General features: G+C 47.2%; 1 protein-coding gene across 13 annotated transcripts in view; it reads left to right on the forward strand.

Moving 5' to 3' along the window:
- The window catches only part of LOC125970552 (cytosolic carboxypeptidase 4), a 104,922-nt gene that overhangs the window by 16,346 nt on the left and 69,266 nt on the right, over positions 1-19,310 (forward strand). For all 13 annotated transcript variants that reach the window (XM_049722938.1, XM_049722942.1, XM_049722939.2 and 10 more), the window contains one exon: positions 10,231-10,362. In XM_049722938.1, coding sequence (XP_049578895.1) covers positions 10,231-10,362 — 132 coding nt within the window. The remainder of the gene's footprint in view (positions 1-10,230; positions 10,363-19,310) is intronic.

Consider the following 19,310-nt stretch of genomic DNA (forward strand, 5'->3'; position numbering starts at 1 on the left):
ACCAACGTTCATTAATGTAGAAACAGAGACCACCTCCCTTTGATTTTCCGGAGAGCTCCGCGCTGCGATCTGCACGCGTTAGCCGAAACCCAGCTAACTCCATGGCGTGGTGGGGGGTTCGTTCGCTAAGCCACGTCTCAACAAAACACAGCGCGGCGGATCTGCTGAAGTCCGTGTTCCTTGAAGTGAGGAGCAGCAGTTCGTCCATCTTGTTCGCCAGGGAGCGAACATTCGCCAGATGAATTAACGGTAGGGCAGAACGGAACCCTCTCTGCCTCAGCTTTACGAGGGCTCCCGCTCGTTTTCCGCGTCGCCGCCGTCGCGCTAGCTTGTATAGCACCGCCATTCCGGCTAAAATCTCCGACAAACAGTCTGAATCAGAGAGAACAGGAGAGAAAATACCAGAAGAAGACTGACCGATGTTTAACAGTGCTTCTCTAGTAAAAGTGATCTGGGATGGACAGCAGAAGACACAGAAAACACACAAAATAAGACAAAGAAACAGAGAGCGACTCACCGTGGCAGCCATCCACGGTGCCATCAGATGACGTCGAAAAAGCATTTCCTCGCACCTGGGATCGAACCAAGCTCTTGCCGAGTAAGAGCCAGAGTCACTAACCAGTGGGCTATTGCGACCACAGTGCACCATGGGCTCGTAGTGCTGACCGCCCGATGTGGTCACCAGCGGACACCAATTAATTTTTCTGCACCTCGGCCTGTGTCATCTGTCCCTGACCACTCCGCAAATTATATTTTCTCCGTGTCTCTCTCTCTCTCTCTGTTGCCCATTTTAACATCTGCGCTTCCTGTCTACGCTGCTCATCGGCTTGATCAATTTTCTTTTTTAGCTCCTCATTCTCGGCAGTAAGTCTATGCCAGCTTTCTTCTTTCGTCACATTGGACGGTTGAGTGCTCCGACCGGGGGTGGAGGTGTCCACGCGGGATGTGTCCCCCTCCCGGGCCCGTCGCCTCTCTTTATTTACTGCTTGTTCAATCAACTGTACAATTCTCTGATCCGCCCTTTCGCCTTCGCCCTCGACATCCACTACCATCCTGCCACCCAACGTCACCACCGGAGCCATTACTCCGGGGTCGCCGTACGGCGGCGGTCCAACATAGCTCACTCCGAGTGTCGGGGCACTCGGGTGTGTCACATCATGCAAAGATGGATAAATGCCCTTGTATTCATTTCTTTCCTTTTCTATTTTCACTGCTTTCTCTACCCTTCTTTCTCATGCTCTTGTTCGCCTGCAATTGTCCAAATCAAAAATGTTATTTTCTTTTAATTTTCTTTCTTTTGAACCTCTAAATCGCTCGTGTTGCTAACCTATCTTTATCATTATTTACGAGTGAGCCCCCCTTTCTTGAACATTCTCTGATCCATGCCGTCTTCCTCCTCACACGCCTGCACCCACACAGGGTGTGCACATAAACGCACACACCGAGCGCACACACAACCGCACGTACACACACACACACACGCATCCGCACGCACGCACGCACGCACAAAATCACTGATAGTCGTTTTTTGGTGAAATATTTTTTTTAATGCTGTTAACAAATGCATTTGTGTTCAGAAAGCGTTTTTTGAATATTAATACTTTATTACCTACTAAAGGCCCAAACATTTTATGCAATAACCTTTACATGTCCTTTATATTACTTCACACAAACACTACATCCATCTTCTCCTGTTTCGGCCCCCAGTCAAAATTTAGAACCCAATTTGGCCCGCAAGCCAAAAAGTTTGCCCACCCCTGGTCTAGAAAATGAGCACAAAAATAGTGCAAACATAAAACTGTTCAGAAAAGTGTATAAAAACTGGTTTCTTAACATGTATGAGAAAAAGACAAATAGCCAAACTGACTACACACAGGCAAAAAGGAAACAGAAAAATAAGTCTGAAAGTGTGTCTACTTGTGTTCTGTTTTATTGATGTATATGTTGATATATTAGTTTAATGGATTAAGTGAGAAAGAGGTAGGAATCTAAAAAGCCATGCTTCCATCTACTCCTTTTCGAGCATTCTTTGTTGTTGGTTTTTTTCAGTTTGTTTGTTTGTTTCATGGATTTAGATATGGCACTTTAAAGTGTTATTTTTTTCCTATTTTCATGTTTTACATATGTTCAAAATGAAGATCAATCAATCAATCAATCAATCAATCAATCAATCAATCAATCAATCAATCAATCAATCAATCAATCAATCAATCAATCAATCAATCAATCAATCAATCAATCAAAAACTGAGCATTTGCTTTGGAGAAATTTGTCAGCTCTAAGTACCATCAGGTATTAATTCACATACTGAAACAAAGAGAAGACAACCAATATTCGTTTTACTCGCGAGGATAACTAACAGAGAGCGTTTCGGTTACATTCTCCAGCTCTTACTCTGCTGTCTCCTTTTTTAATTTTTTTAGGTTGCCCTGGTTACAAAGGCGTTTCTACATGATAGGGAGTTTGTGGCTGTAGCAACACTTCCTAGCTAGCGAATGTAGTGTGGTGCGAGCCGACAGGGCCTTGGCCGTTCCGTGACCCCGGCAGTTAGGTTGCAGAGTCTGTCCTGTTCCTCCTCAGTCGGTTGGCAGCCGGTTGGCAGTCGGTTGGCAGCCGGTTGGCAGCCGGTTGGCCTTGGCTGTGATTAGATATCTCGAACTGTATTGAGTGCCATTTTCCTGTGGAACAATGCAACTAGACTTTCGTGCTAAGTTTCACACAATAATAATATTGAATAAATATGGGATATACGCAACTACTTCAACAGATGTCTTTTCTATGACACTTAAAATCAAACAGTCTCGATCAACAACAATCTATGGATAAAAGCTACAGAGTTGACTTCGAGAAAGAAGTTCTTTTGAACGAAACAGAGAACTGTCATAGAAGGAATGGAGCAGGGCGACCAAATGCAGCTCGGACCAGGTTTTATTGAAGAACTCAAAAGACAAACTATAGATGCTCGACTAGGGACGTGAATAACTGAACAGAAAAAACTAGAACAGAACAGACTGGAGACTGGAAACAAGAAGACATGAGACGAGAGACGAGAACAATCCAACAGGGGTGTGACACGCAGACAGGACTTATATACGCGACAGGTAACGAGAGGCAGGTGACTGTGATTAGTACATAGATTGATAGTAAACACAGGAAGGGAGGGGCGAGCACACAGATAGTGACAGAACTAATGACAACCTACACATAATGGACTGACTGGGGGCGAGTCGTGACAAGAACTAGTGAGGGCCTCTTACAGGGATGGCCAGGAAGATAAGAAAGAAAGTAGCCACACGTGTGATTGGGAGTTAAAGGAATTCTCTGAAGCAAGACAGAGAGCTTTGTTGGAGCAAGGGACTCCAACTCGTAAATTATGAGGCCTTTGGTCAGGCTGACCAGTGCTTCACTATCCAATTATCCCAACAAGATTGTAAAAAAAAAAAAAAAGGTGTGTATGTTCCAAAAAAGTAATTAAAAGAGATTAAGAAGATATTGCTTGCATAGCCCTACAAAGAAGACTTCAATCTATAAAAAAACACTTTTCATCAGTCATTTAATTTATTTTAAATCTTTTCCATCCATCCATCCATCCATCCATCCATCCATCCATCCATCCATCCATCCATCCATCCATCCATCCATCCATTTTCTGTATCGCTCTGTCCCCATGGGGGTCACGGGCGTGCTGGAGCCTATCCCAGCCGTCATCGGGCAGTAGGCGGGGAACACCCTGAACTGGTTGCCAGCCAGTCACAGGGCACACAGAGACGAACAACCATCTGCACTGGCACTCACACCTAGGGGCAATTTGGAGTGCTCAATTGGCCTACCAAACATGTTTTTGGGATGTGGGAGGAAACCGGAGTGCCCGGAGAATATCCGCGCGGACACGGGGAGAACATGCAAACTCCACACAGGGAGTCGAACCCGCACCCTCCTAACTGTGAGGCGGGCGTGCTACCCAGTGACCCACTGAGCCGCCCTAACCTCTTTTCATCATAGTAAGTTAATTTATTTTAAATAAAATGTTAATAAAAATATTAACCCCCGTGAGTCATCACCTTATCGTGGTGGAGGGGTTTGCGGGTCATAATGATCCTTGGAGCCAAGTTGTCTGGGGCTTTATGCCACTGGCAGGGTCACCCTCGGCAAAAGGGTCCTAGGTGATGGGCCAGACAAAGCACCGCTCACAAAACCCCTTATAATGAGTAATACAAATGGACTCGGTTTTCCCTTGCCAAGACGCGGGTCACCAGGGCCCCCCTCTGGAGCCAGGCCTGGAGTTGGGGTTCGAAGTCTGGTGGCCGGGCCTTCACCCATGGGGCCCGGCCAGGCACAGCCCTAAAATGAAACGTGGGTCCCCTTTCCCATGGGCCCACCACCTGTGGGAGGGGCCAAAGGGGTCAGGTGCAAAGCGAGCTGGGCGGCGTCCAAAGACCGTGGCGGTCCGATCGCCGGGTACAGAAGCTGTGCGAGGCATAAAAGTTCCAACTAGACATAGTCGGACTTGCCTCCACACAGCTTGGGTTCTGGAACAAGTCCTCTTGGAGGGTCTTCACTCTCTTCCACTCTGCCATTGCCAGCCGACACACTTTATGCCGACATTGATGTCTTAATTTTGTATTTGTTGGATTGTAGTTGATGGTGTTATTATATCGAATGTGTTTGTGTTTGAATAAAAGGTTGGGAAAAAAAACGTTATGCCGACATTTGTTAATTTTGGGGATACCAACTCATATAACAACGTAAAACACATACATAGTCATATAAAGCAGTTAACCCAATGTCTGATTTTTATGTTTTGATTGGCGATTATAAAAACAAGAAATAAAACACCAGACAAGTTATAAAATAAATATTTATTAAAATAATAATAATAATAATAATAATAATAATAATAATAATTAATAAAAGTACATCTCAAAACCAGGGCGGCTCGGTGGCGCACTGGGTAGCACGTCCGCCTCACAGTTAGGAGGGTGCGGGTTCGATTCCACCTCCGGCCCTCCCTGTGTGGAGTTTGCATGTTCTCCCCGGGCCCGCGTGGGTTTTCTCCGGGCACTCCGGTTTCCTCCCACATTCCAAAAACATGCTTGGTAGGCTGATTGAAGACTCCAAATTGTCCCTAGGTGTGAGTGTGAGTGCGATTGGTTGTCTGTCTCTGTGTGCCCTGCGATTGGCTGGCAACCAGTTCAGGGTGTCCCCCGCCGACTGCCCGATGACGGCTGGGATAGGCTCCAGCACGCCCGCGACCCCCGTGGGGACTAAGCGGTTCAGAAAATGGATGGATGGACATCTCAAACCAGCAATCTAATGTGAAACTGCAGTCAATATATTGAATAACAACATTTAGGAATATATATGCATATACTTAAAACCCCTCCGTGAGTCGTCACCTTATCGTGGTGGAGGAGTTTGCGTGCCCCTATGATCCTAGGAGCCATGTTGTCGCTTCATGCCCCTGGTAGGGTCACCCATGGCAAACGGGTCCTAGGTGAGGGGCCAGACAAAGCACGGCTCACAGAAGCCCCTTATGATTAGTAAAATAAATGGACTTCATTTTCCCTCGCCCGGACGCGGGTCACCGGGGCCTCCCTCTGGAGCCAGGCCTGGAGGCGGGGCTCGAAGTCGAGCGTCTGGTGGCCGGGCCTTCGCCCATGGGGCCCGGCCGGGCACAGCCCGAAAAGGAAACGTAGGTCCCCCTTCCCATGGGCTCATCACCTGTGGGAGGGGCCAAAGGGGTCGGGTGCAGTGTGAGCTGGGCGGCGGGCAAAGGCAGGGACCTTGGCGGTCTGATCCCCGGCTGCAGAGGCTGGCTCTTGGGACATGGAATGTCACCTCTCTGGCTGGAAAGGAGCCCAAGCTGGTGTGCGAGGCAGAAAAATTCCGACGAGATATAGTCGGACTAGCCTCCACGCACAGTTTGGGTTCCGGTACAAGCCCTCTCGAGAGGGGCTGGACTCTCTTCCACTCTGGAGGTGCCCACTGTGAGAAGCGTCGAGCAGGTGTGGCTATACTTATTGCCCCCCGGCTGGGCGCCTGCGTATTAAAGTTAAAAGTCCCAATGATTGTCGTCACACACGTATCTGGGTGTGGTGAAATTTGTCCTCTGTATTTAATCCATCCACATGTGATTTTGATCCATCCCCTGGGGGAGAGGGGAGCAGTGAGTAGCAGCGGTGCCACGCTCGGGAATCATTAGGTGATCTAACCCCCCAATTCCAACCCTTAATGCTGAGTCAATGGCAATGGGTCCCATTTTTATAGTCGTTGGTATGACCCGGCGGTATAACCCTAACCCTAACCCACAACCTTCCAGTCTCAGGGTGGACACTGACCTAGGCTACTACTGACCTGGTCATTGGGGTTATATATGTGTATATATATATATATGTATATATATATATATATATATATATATATGTATATATATATATATATATATATATATATATATATATATATATATATATATATATATATATATATATATATATATATATATATATATATACACACACACACACATTGGGGTAGCATTGGAGAGGGTAGCATCCCTCCGCCTTCGGGTGGGGGGACAGGTCCTGACTGTTATTTGTGTCTATGCAACAAACGGCAGCTCAGAGTACCCACCCTTTTTGTAGTCCTTGGAAAAAGTGCTGGAGAGTGCTCCTTCTGAGGACTTCATCGTTCTCCTGGATGACTTCAATGCTCATGTGGGCAATGACAGTGAGACCTGGAAGGGAGCGATTGGGCGGAACTCTCCCACCGATCTGAACCAGTCCATTACTGGACTTCTGTGCTCGACATGGATTGTCCATAATGAACATCACACCACTTCCCGCTTATCCGGGGTCGGGTCGCAGGGGACAACAGCTTTAGGAGGTAATCCCAGACTTCCCTCTCCCCAGCCACTTCATCCAGCTCATCCCGGGGGATCCCAAGGCGTTCCCAGGCCAGCTGAGAGACATAGTCTCTCCAGCGAGTCCTGGGTCGTGTCCGGGGTCTCCTACCAGTGGGACATGCCCGGAACACCTCCCCAGGGAGGCGTCCAGGAGGCATCCTGATGAGATGCCCGAGCCACATCATCTGGCTCCTCTCAATGTGGAGGAGTAGCGACTCTACTCGGAGTCTCTCCCGGATGACCGAGCTTCTCACCCTATCTCTAAGGGAGAGGCCGGACATCCTGCGGAGAAAACTCATTTCGGCCGCTTGTATCCGGGATCGTTCTTTCGGTCACGACCCATAGCTCGTGACCATAGGTGAGGGTAGGAGCATAAATCAACCGGTAAATTGAGAGCTTTACTTTTTGGCTCAGCTCTCTCTATACCACGACAGACCGGTACAGAGTCCGCATTACTGCCGACGCTGCACCGATCCGCCTGTCAATCTCGCACTCTCATCCACCCCCGGGGCCTTGTCACCGAGGAGTTTAACTACCTCAGTGACTTCGACCCCAGAGATTGGAGAGTCCGCCACAGAGTCTCCAGGCCCTGCTTCCACAATGGAAGGCGTGTAGGTGGAATTGAGGAGGTCTTCAAAGTATTCTCCCCACCGACTCACGACGTCCCGAGTCGAGGTCAGCAGCACACCATCTCCACTGTAAACAGTGTTGACGTTGCGCTGCTTCTCCCTCCTGAGACGTTGGATGGTGGACCAGAATTTCCTCGAAGCCGACCGGAAGTCATTTTCCATGGCCTCGCCAAACTCCTCCCACGCCCGGGTTTTTGCCTCAGCAACCGCCGAAGCCGCATTCCGCTTGGCCATCCGGTACCTGTCAGCTGCCTCCGGAGTCCCGCAGGCCAAAACGGCCCGATAGGACTCCTTCTTCAGCTTGACGGTGTCCACCAGCAGGTTCGGGGATTGCCGCCACGACAGGCACCAACGACCTTACGGCCACAGCTCCGGTCGGCTGCCTCAACAATGGAGGCGCGGAACATGGTCCACTCGGACTCAATGTCCCCCGCCTCCCCCGGGACGTGGGAAAAGCTCTGCTGGAGGTGGCAGTTGAAGCTCTTCCTGACAGGGGATTCTGCCAGACGTTCCCAGCAGACCCTCACGGAGCGTTTGGGTCTGCCAGGTTGGACCGGCATCTTCCCCCACCATCGGAGCCAACCCACCACCAGGTGGCGATCACTTGATAGCTCCGCCCCTCTCTTCGCCCGAGTGTCCAAAACATGCGGCCGCAAATCCGATGACACGACTACAAAGTCGATCATCGAACTGCAGCCTAGGGTGTCCTGGTGCCAAGTGCACACATGGACACCCTTATGTTTGAACATGGTGTTCATTACAGAAAATCCGTGTCGAGTATAGAAGTCCAATAATAGAACACCGCTCGGGTTCAGATCGGGGGGGGGGGGGCGTTCCTCCCAATCACTCCCTTCCAAGTCCCACTGTCATTGCCCACGTGAGCATTGAAGTCACCCAGTAGAACAATGGAGTCCCCAGAAGCAGTGCTCTCCAGCACTTCCTCCAGGGACTGCAAGAAGGGTGGGTACTCTGAGCTGCTGTTTGGTGCATAGACACAAACAACAGTCAGGACCCGTCCTCCCACCCGAAGGTGGAGGGATGCTACCCTCTTGTTCATCAAGGTGAACCCCAATGTGGAGGCGCCCAGCTGGGGGGCAATACGTATACCCACACCTGCTCGACGCCTCTCACCGTGGGCAACTACAGAGTGGAAGAGAGTCCAGCCCCTCTCGAGAGGGCTAGTGCCAGAACCCAAACTGTGTGTGGAGGGAAGTCCGATTATATCTAGTCGGAACTTTTCTGCCTCGCACACCAGTTCGGGCTCCTTTCCAGCCAGAGAGGTGACATTCCATGTCCCAAGAGCCAGCTTCTGCAGCTGGGGATCGGACCGCCAAGGTCCCTGCCTTTGGCCGCCGCCTAGCTCACAATGCAGGTGGTGAGCCCATGGAAAGGGGGACCCACGTTTCCTTTTCGGGCCGTGCCTGGCCGGGCCCCATGGGCGAAGGCCCGGCCACCAGACGCTTGCCTTCGAGCCCCACCTCCAGTCCTGGCTCCAGAGGGGGGCCCCGGTGGCCCGCGTCCGGGCGAGGGAAATCTGAGTCCATATATGTTTTTCTTCATAAGGGGCTTTTTGAGCCGTGCTTTGTCTGGCCCCTCACCTAGGACCCTTTTGCCATGGGTGACCCTACCAGGGGCATGAAGCCCCAGACAACATGGCTCCTAGGATCATTGGGACACGCAAACCCCTCCACCACGGTAAGGTGACGACTCACTCATACTGCCGATATTCAAATTTCATAAAGGTTATTGACTGCATGCAAACATAGTCGTTTGTATCTCAATGATGGTGTATGGAACTTGTAGGGGTCAAGCAGAAACTTTACCCCAAAATAATTTCTACCATATTTTTAACTACATTTGGGTAGCAGTCAAAATAAATTTCCCCAAAAAAAACAATAATTAAAAAGGTAAATTATACTTGCCACTAAATGGGAGTAATTTACAGTCAGGGGCTTGTTTGATATTCCAAACTAGAAACTCTAACACGTTGGGTGAGCACTTGCAATGAAGATTGGACAAACACCAGTGATCCCCAAACACGGGCCGTGGGCCACCTTGGACTGGGCATGGCGGGCCACAGATATGAAAGAAAAAAATGAAAGAAATAAAAGAAAAGAACAACAGCACTTATTTACTAGGCGAGGGTGAAAGATATTTTAGTTTGAAAAGTGAACAGATTCTCTGTTACAGTTTTTGAAAACTGACGCTTAACTCATGTCAAGTGTTTTTGGCCGTGTGACTTATTTATTAGGCTTACACTATATTAGGCGAGTATGAAAGATATTTTAGTTTGAAAAGTGAGCAGATTCTCTGTTACTTTTGTTTATAACTGACGTGTGACATTAATATTTAAATTACAAGCTAGCAAAATTAGTAAACATATGTATTTGGAAAGTTCTTTGCAATGAAAAAATAAGACCCAGTTAGAATTAAAGACAAAAGCCTATGCCAAAGAAAAAAAAGAAAGGTGCATTTCACAGACAATACCAGACCACTCACTTGAAATATGGATTCACGACGACAGGTGAATATCACGCACGAATCCCAATTTGTGCAAATGGCTCTCCAATGAGTGAGGCTACAATAAACAAAAAAACCTCCAAATGTATTCGCATTTGTGATGTATCGGTTCAGCAGTTTTTGCAACACAAAAACTGCCTACTTTTATATCCATTACATCATATGTGTATTTTTCAGACTGTCGTATAGGTAAAAAAGCTGAGGAGGCTGGAGCTGTTCTACTGACTCTAAACCTACTCAAAAACAACATTCAACATGCTGGGAGGGCTGAAGCATACCTCAACGTCATCCAAGTTTTTGCTGGATCAGGTAAAACTTGGGTTCTTCCAAAGTATTATAAACCATGTTTTCTTTGAAATAAGCTTAAATAAAAAAATTAACATTGATATTGTTAATTCATTGAAACAGTACACAATGGAACTGCTGAGGTAACATTTCAAAAGTTTTGGATTTTCTTAATAGACTCATTGTACATATCAGCGGGACATCTGGCAAAACATGACAACCATGTAGTCATAGTATGCGCCTTAAAGGTACAGATTCACTTTTATTCTGAGGATGGCATGGGTGGCTATGAGCATTATGTTCCAATGTGGTGTGTTCCAATGTGTTAAGTTATCTAAATTCAACAATTTCAGCAGTGGCGAGTGTGTATACATAAAACATAAAATGTTAACTGTCAGATTAGAGAGGCCACCTCAGAGTTCCCAGACCCTGCTTTCTCAAATGAGAAAGCGTGTCAGTGAAATTGAGATCTTTAGAATTCTCCCCACCGACTCACAACGTCTCAACTCAAAGTCAGCAGTGCCGAATCTGCACAAAACACAGCCTTATGGGTGCACTGCTTGTCAATTCTGAGAATTTCTCCGTAGCCGTTCGGAAGCAATATTTAATGGCTCTTGCCATGTTCGAGTCTTTGACTCAGTGACTGTTTGAGCTGTATTTCTGCTTTAACAGCCGTTACCGATCAACTGCCTCAAATTTCCACAGGCCAAAAAGGCCCGATAGGACTCTTTCGTCTGCTTGAAGGCATCCCTTAAGTGGGTTCAGGAATTACCTGAGGGATTTACCGCCACAACAGACACCAACCACTGAGGACAAAAGCTCAGCTTGGCTGCCTCATCAATGGAGGCACAGAAGATGGTCCACTCTGTTTCAATGTACCGGCTTCCACCGGGACATGGGTAAAGTTCCCGCGGAAGTGGAAGTTGAAACGCTTTCTGACAATTTCTAAGAATTCTGCCAGACGTTCTCTGCAAAACCTAAAAATTTGTTAGGTCAGCCTGACCATTGGAGCCAGCACATCATCAGGTGGTGGCAGTTGAGAGCTCTGCCTGACTCTTAAGTGTGCAAAGCATGCGGCCGCAAATCCTATAATGGGGGCACTGAGTTAATCACCTTACTGTGGCCTCAGGTGTCATTGCGCGAAGGTCACATACGTATGGATAGACACTTATGTTTGAACGTGGTGTTTGTTATGGACAATCCATGATGAGCACAAATGTCCAGCAGCAAAACAATCCTCGGGTCCTGATCAGGGTGACTATTTCTAACAATCACACCCATCCAGGTCTCGCTGTTCTTGCACATATCAGCATTGAAATGTCCCAGAAGAACAAGGGAGTCTCCATGGAGAGCACTTTCCAATACGCCATTGAAGTGCTCCAAAAAGGCTGGGTCGTTCTGTTTGGCGCAAACATCAGAATATTGTCTTCCACTGTATCGAACACTGCAGTTAAATCCAATAAAACCAGGCACACATAGTCTCTGGTGTCATTTCACTGAAGACTCATAACAGCGTTAACTCTGTGCAATACTCTATCTTGAAACCTGATTGGAAAAACTCCACGAGATTATGTTCATCCATCCATTTTCTGAACCGCTTAGTCCCCACGGGGGTCGCGGGCGTGCTGGAGCCTATCCCAGCCGTCATCGGGCAGTCGGCGGGGGACACCATGAACTGGTTGCCAGCCAATCGCAGGGCACACAGAGACAGACAACCAATCGCACTCACACTCACACCTAGGGACAATTTGGAGTCTTCAATCAGCCTACCAAGCATGTTTTTGGAATGTGGGAGGAAACCGGAGTGCCCGGAGAAAACCCACGCGGGCCCGGGGAGAACATGCAAACTCCACACAGGGAGGGCCGGAGGTGGAATCGAACCCGCACCCTCCTAACTGTGAGGCGGACGTGCTACCCAGTGCGCCACCGAGCCGCCCGAGATTATGTTCATCCAAGAACAATTTTAACGGTGGGCACCACTTTTTACAGAGTTTTAGAGAGAAAAGGGAGCTTGGAAATGGGTACAAAATTAGACAGCATACTTTGATCAAGGTCAGGTTTTTTAAGCAGGAGTTGCATGTTTAAATTGTTGGGAGACTGCTGTTTATAATGTCAGAAATTCGATTCACCAATACTTGGGAAAAGCTTTATAAATAAAAGAGAAACAGTTTTTTGGTAGCTTTATCCATCTTACCTTGTATCATTTCTAATGCCGTTGTCAGATTCAGCTAATTTTGGACTATTTGCTCATGCAGTTGAAAGTGGTAAATCTTGCCCCACCCTGGCTTGAGAACAACTGAGCCTTTCGGGGATGGTCTTTTTTTTTTTTTTTTTTTTATATGTAAAATCATGACACTCACCGGTTTCCAGCTACAACAACCTTTTCACCTCACTTCACTGGTTTCTTTTATATCAAACAAATTGTTTTAGGTTATTCACCTGACATGTTTCGGCGGTTTCTTCCGCCTTCATCAGAGTCACCTTTTCACCTGTGGAATCTTCCATTTATTTTACTAGGGTTGACAACTTATTTTTATCTTATGATTATTTTGAAATGCTGATTGGAATCATTAACTCTGTTAATCCTTGCTGAGAACTTGAGTTATTAAAACTTCTTCGTTCTGTGCCAACGTCCTTGCTTGGCTTGTTGTCCAAACATCCTTGACTAGTATCTGTTTACACAACCTTGAAAAGAGAGAGTGTCACGGATGGAAATGGAGCCAGGGCGACCAAATGTGGCTTGGACCAGGGTTTATTGAGGGAAAAGGGAGTTGGAAGGGAGGATGAAGGGACAACGGACAAACTAACATGACTTCCTAACAAAACAACAACGGGACTCACTGACCGACAGGGCTGGCTAACAGGAACAGAACAGAAAGACAGAGACATGAACAGAAAGACATGAAATAATCCGACAGGGAGTGACACGCAGACAGGACTTAAATACGAGACATGCAACGAGAGGCAGGTGAGGGTGATTATACTGATCATGGACGCACAGAAGCGGAGGGGCGAGCACACAGACACACGAACAGAAACGATGACAAAATGTGCAGACAATGGAATGACCGGGGACGAGTCGTGACAGAGTGCTAAGACTCTCTGCACTGCCTAAACCAGTTTTCAGAGGTTAACCCAAACCTGTTCAACCTCAACCCCACCCTATTTTCAATAAAAATGCTCCTGCAAGAGGGGAATAGTTGGAGTAACTTTGAGACACATACTATGTGTTTCACAAGTTGTGATGGCTCTCCCCGTTTGCATACGTAAAATGGCCAAAGTGTCTCTTGTGGTTCTTGGGAAAGATAGAATGGCTTTAGTCTCAACTTTTCTGGTCTTTGTCGCTGCTACCCGAACCTTTTGGGAATATGTTTCAGGCATCAAATTAAAAAATGAGAACATTTGCTAAATAAATGAATAAAAAATAAATAGATATACTACATTAGTTTGGTTATTAAATGTCTTTTAGGTGCGGTGCAATGGCGCACTTGTTAGCATGTCTGCCTCACAGTGGAGAGATTGTGGGTTCGATCCTTGGTCCAGTCCTGTGTGACGTTGGCATGTTCTCTCTGTGCCTGTGTGGGTTTCCTCCAAGTAATCTGGTTTCCTCCCACATCCCAAAAACATTCATGGTAAGCCAATTGACCTCCAAATTGCCTGTAGGTGTGGTTGTGAGCGTGAATGTCTATGTGTGCCCCGCAGTGGGCTGGCAACCAGTTCAGGGTGTCCCCCGCCTATTGCCCAATTTGTCCGTGGGGACAAAGCAGTTCAGAAAATTAATGTATGGATTTGCAAATCATTGTATTCTGTTTTAATTTACATGTTACATTACACAGTGTGCCAACTTCATTGGAGTTGAAATTTATGTCACTCAAACAAACAAACAAACAAACAAACAAACAAACAAACAAACAAACTTTTTTCTAATGGAACTGCTAATGGAACCAACATACTTAAATAGCTGCACAAAAAACAAAAGATACAATTACGAAACTTCTTTCCACCCATTTTCAGTCTCTGAGCTCCTGAGACATCTGCTTGTATCAGTTAAGTCAGTGGTTCTCAAATTTTTTTTAGTGATGTACCCCTTTTTATATATTTTTTCAGCCAAGTAAGCCATGACCAGCGCAACACATTTCTGGTCGAAAAGAAAGAGGTACAGGACTGTCCCATCAGTGTTTGATTTATTAAAGTTAAACAACGTAGCAATGTACCTGACAGACACATTTATATTTCAAACATTGCATATAGAAACAAAAACGATAAACAGTGACCACCAAGAAGGCATAAACCCTTTCAAAACTCAGATACTGTATGCAGAACACTGCTAATTTATATTAATCTTTCTTGTAATAATCTCTTGCAAGGAAATAAACATATACATGTCATGCTGTCATGTGTCGTCCGGATCATTTCCTGTTTTATTGTGTGATTTTCCTCTCGTTCCAGTCAGTGTGTCCTTCCCCTGTGCGTCCGGTCACGTGATCCCCTGATTCCAAGTGTGTGCACCTGCGTCAATGACCAACTGTCTTCACCTGTGTTCCCCTCCTGTGTCCATATAACCCACGTCTTTCCTAGTATCCAGTGCCAGTGCGTCTTGCCTTGCTGAGAACACTAGCGATCACGAAACCCTTGAGTCCACGTAGAAGCCTTGTTTGAACGTCTTTGATCACCGATGATAACTTGGTTACATCGCTATCTTGTTTTTGTGTTTCCCTCGGTTCGAGGCGCTTTGATTTCTCCTTTTTCTCCCTCGGTTCGAGGCGCCTTAGTTTCCCCTTTTTTCCCTCCTCGTGAGGCGTTTTTTGTTCGACCATCAGTGGAGACAATAAACACTTTGTTGAACTTTGGAATCTTTGCATTCGAGTCCTCTCCCTGCTCTGCGCCTGACAATACATAACTAAAAATGTGTTCACAAAAATAAATTACCTTAATTATAAATAAATAAATATCTTGTTTACAAAATAAATTGATAACTTAATAATAAATAAAGATTTGCTCATAAAAATAATCAACTTTACCTCTTTTGGGATAAAAAAAACCTTTTTTTTCTCTTAAAATTGAATTGTTGCATTGAACATTTGATTTTGATTTCACAAGCATTGAACAAGCATTGAACAGTCTTGAAGCTTGAATGAGTCTTTTGCACTCATACTACATTTTAGTGAGAAACATGGGCTTGTACCTCACTTTGTCATCCTTGGTGGCAGGGAGGCAACTGCTGTGATCAAGTTCTTCTCCAGGCTCAGTCTGTTTCTTTGCTTTGTTTTGATCACAGTCATTGCAGAGAAGGAGGTCTCACATAAATATGTGGAGGCAAAGGGCAGCAGCTGCTCTAAAGCTTTCTGTCCCAGCTCAGGGTGCTCCTGCCTCACACACACCCAAAACTGTGTGAGAGTGGATGCCCCAAACTTCATCTGCAGGCCACAGTCAGATGCTACTTCCATCAGTTTTTCCTGGTGAGTGACAGGAAGCTTGCTTCTCTTTGCTTCAGACAAAAGAAATGGGTTTCTCACCCAATCCAGCGGTGCAGATTTCTCCTCCATGTCAGCAAAGTAGCAATGAAAGCCCTTTATCAAGTTAGCCAAATGTCCCACTATGACTAACTTCACTGGAGATGTCTCCACATCTTCAGTGGAGAGAAAAGCATCCACCTGAGGAAAGCAGGTGAAATCCTCCTTGGCCTTGACTTGATGAAGTTGATCACTTTGATGCTGTCGGTCAAAACATCATGCAACACCGGCTCATTTTCTTGGACGCTAACGTTTCCCTGTGAATCACACAGTGAGTCCACTTAATGTCGGGATTTTCCTTTTTAATCCGCGCAATGAGCCCTTTCACACGAGTGATGTGCATTCTAGTTATTTTAGGTGAACTGAATCTTTAGAATCAGTTCACTCAAAAGATTCGTTCAAACGAATCTTTCAATGAATCAGTATTAACATGGCCACTTCGTAATATTTAATACTAAGTAATTTTTACTTTTGATTTACTCTTGACTCACAGCCCCACGTGATGAATCGCTGTTGTGATGCCAGTTCAGCTTGGAGCTGCTTCACTTTATCAGCGCGGTCACTCCCTGTTAGCTTGTCGTATGTGTTAGCATGTTTAGTCTGATGGTGTCTCTTTAGGTTGAAATCCTTAAACAAGGCAACAGTCTCTTTACGAATTAGACACAATTGCCTTGATTTACAGTGAAGAAGTATTGTAATTCTCATTTCTCTTGAAAGCGACGGCCCTCAATGTCAACTTTCCTCATTTTATTTGCAGTCGCCATGGCAGAAATGAGTGGAGAGGGATGGTGCTGCCACCTTTAGGTAATAGGAGGAATTACAGTTTCAAGTTTCATGATTTTTTAAATTCAGTTTGACAGTGCAGGCGGGCAATGAATAATGCATTATAAGACCGAAGCTGTGGGCCGTATGAAATATGATTGGGGGCCGGATTTGGCCCGCGGGCTGGACTTTGGACATGGCTGCGTTATGCCATTGCCAGCCGACACACTTTATGCCGGCATTGATGTCTTAATTTTGTATTTGTTGGATTGTAGTTGATGGTGTTATTATATCGAATGTGTTTGTGTTTGAATAAAAGGTTGGGAAAAAAACGTTATGCCGACATTTGTTAATTTTGGGGATACCAACTCATATAACAACGTAAAACACATATACATATTGTCATATAAAGCAGTTAACCCAATGTCTGATTTTTATGTTTTGATTGGCGATTATAAAAACAAGGAATAAAACACCAGACAAGTTATAACATAAATGTTTATTAAAATAATAATAATAATATTAATAATAATAATAATAATAAAAGTACATCTCAAACCAGCAATCTAATGTGAAACTGCAGTCAATATATTGAATAACAACATTTAGGCATATATATGCATATACGTTCTTTAAAACCCCTCCGTGAGTCGTCACCTTATCGTGGTGGAGAGTTTGCGTGCCCCTATGATCCTAGGAGCCATGTTGTCGGGGGCTTCATGCTCCTGGTAGGGTCACCCATGGCAAACGGGTCCTAGGTGAGGGGCCAGACAAAGCACGGCTCACAGAAGCCCCTTATGATGAGTAAAATAAATGGACTTCGTTTTCCCTCGCCCGGACGCGGGTCACCGGGGCCTCCCTCTGGAGCCAGGCCTGGAGGCGGGGCTCGAAGGCGAGCGTCTGGTGGCCGGGCCTTCGCCCATGGGGCCTGGCCGGGCACAGCTCGAAAAGGAAACGTAGGTCCCCCTTCCCATGGGCTCATCACCTGTGGGAGGGGCCAAAGGGGTTGGGTGTAGTGTGAGCTGGGCGGCGGTCAAAGGCAGGGACCTTGGCGGTCTGATCCCCGGCTGCAGAGGCTGGCTCTTGGGACATGGAATGTCACCTCTCTGGCTGGAAAGGAGCCCAAGCTGGTGTGCGAGGCAGAAAAATTCCGACGAGATATAGTCGGACTAGCCTCCACGCACAGTTTGGGTTCCGGTACAAGCCCTCTCGAGAGGGGCTGGACTCTCTTCCACTCTGGAGTTGCCCACGGTGAGAGAAGTCGAGCAGGTGTGGGTATACTTATTGCCCCCCGGCTGGGCGCCTGCACATTGGGGTTCACCCCGGTGAACGAGAGGGTAACTTCCCTCCGCCTTCGGGTGGGGTGACGGGTCCTGACTGTTGTTTGTGTCTATGCACCAAACGGCAGCTCAGAGTACCCACCCTTCTTGGAGTCCCTGGAGGAAGTGCTGGAGAGCGCTCCTTCTGGGGACTCCAGCGTTCTACTGGGTGACTTCAATGCTCACGTGGGCAATGACAGTGAGACCTGGAAGGGCGTGATTGGGAGGAACGGCCCCCCCGATCTGAACCCAAGCGGTGTTCTATTATTGGACTTCTGTGCTCGACACGGATTTTCAATAATGAACACCATGTTCAAACATAAGGGTGTCCATGTGTGCACTTGGCACCAGAACACCCTAGGCCGCAGTTCGATGATCGACTTTGTAGTCGAGTCGTCGGATTTGCAGCCGCATGTTTTGGATACTCGGGTGAGGAGAGGGGCGGAGCTGTCAACTGATCACCACCTGGTGGTGGGTTGGGTCCGATGGTGGGGGAAGATGCCGGTCCGACCTGGCAGACCCAAACGCTCTGTGAGGGTCTCCTGGGAACGTCTGACAGAATCTCCTGTCAGGAAGAGCTTCAACTCCCACCTCCGGCAAAGCTTTTCCCACGTCCCGGGGGAGGCGGGGGACATTGAGTCTGAGTGGACCATGTTCCGCGCCTCCATTGTTGAGGCGGCCGACCGAAGATGTGGCCGTAAGGTCGTTGGTGCCTGTCGTGGCGGCAATCCCCGAACCGAGTTCATACGATAAAGATAACCTGGAAAACCCTAACAGATGAGATCCGCTCGGAGTTCTTAAAGGCTCTGGATGTTGTGGGGCTGTCATGGCTGACACGCCTCTACAACATTGCGTGGACATCGGGGACAGTGCCTCTGGATTGGCATACTGGGGTGGTGGTTCCCCTCTTTAAGAAGGGGGACCGGAGGGTGTGTTCCAATTACAAGGGAATCACACTCCTCAGCCTCCCCGGTAAGGTCTATTCAGGGGTGCTGGAGAGGAGGGTCCGTCGGGAGGTCGAACCTCGGATTCGGGAGGAGCAGTGTGGCTTTGGTCCTGGCCGTGGAACAGTGGGCCAGCTCTATACCCTCGGCAGGATCCTCGAGGGTGCATGGGAGTTCGCCCAACCAGTCCACATGTGTTTTGTGGACTTGGAGAAAGCGTTCGACCGTGTCCCTCGGGAGGTTCTGTGGAGGGTGTTTTGGGAGTACGGGGTGCCGAGCCAACTGATAAGGGCGGTTTGGTCCCTGTATCACCGATGCCGGAGTCTGGTCCGCATTTCCGGCAGTAAGTCGGATTCGTTCCCAGTGAGGGTTGGACTCCGCCAAGGCTGCCCTTTGTCACTGATTCTGTTCATAATTTTTATGGACAGAATTTC

Source organism: Syngnathus scovelli, chromosome 6 (genome assembly GCF_024217435.2).
Source record: "Syngnathus scovelli strain Florida chromosome 6, RoL_Ssco_1.2, whole genome shotgun sequence".
Classification (NCBI taxonomy): Eukaryota; Metazoa; Chordata; class Actinopteri; order Syngnathiformes; family Syngnathidae; genus Syngnathus; species Syngnathus scovelli.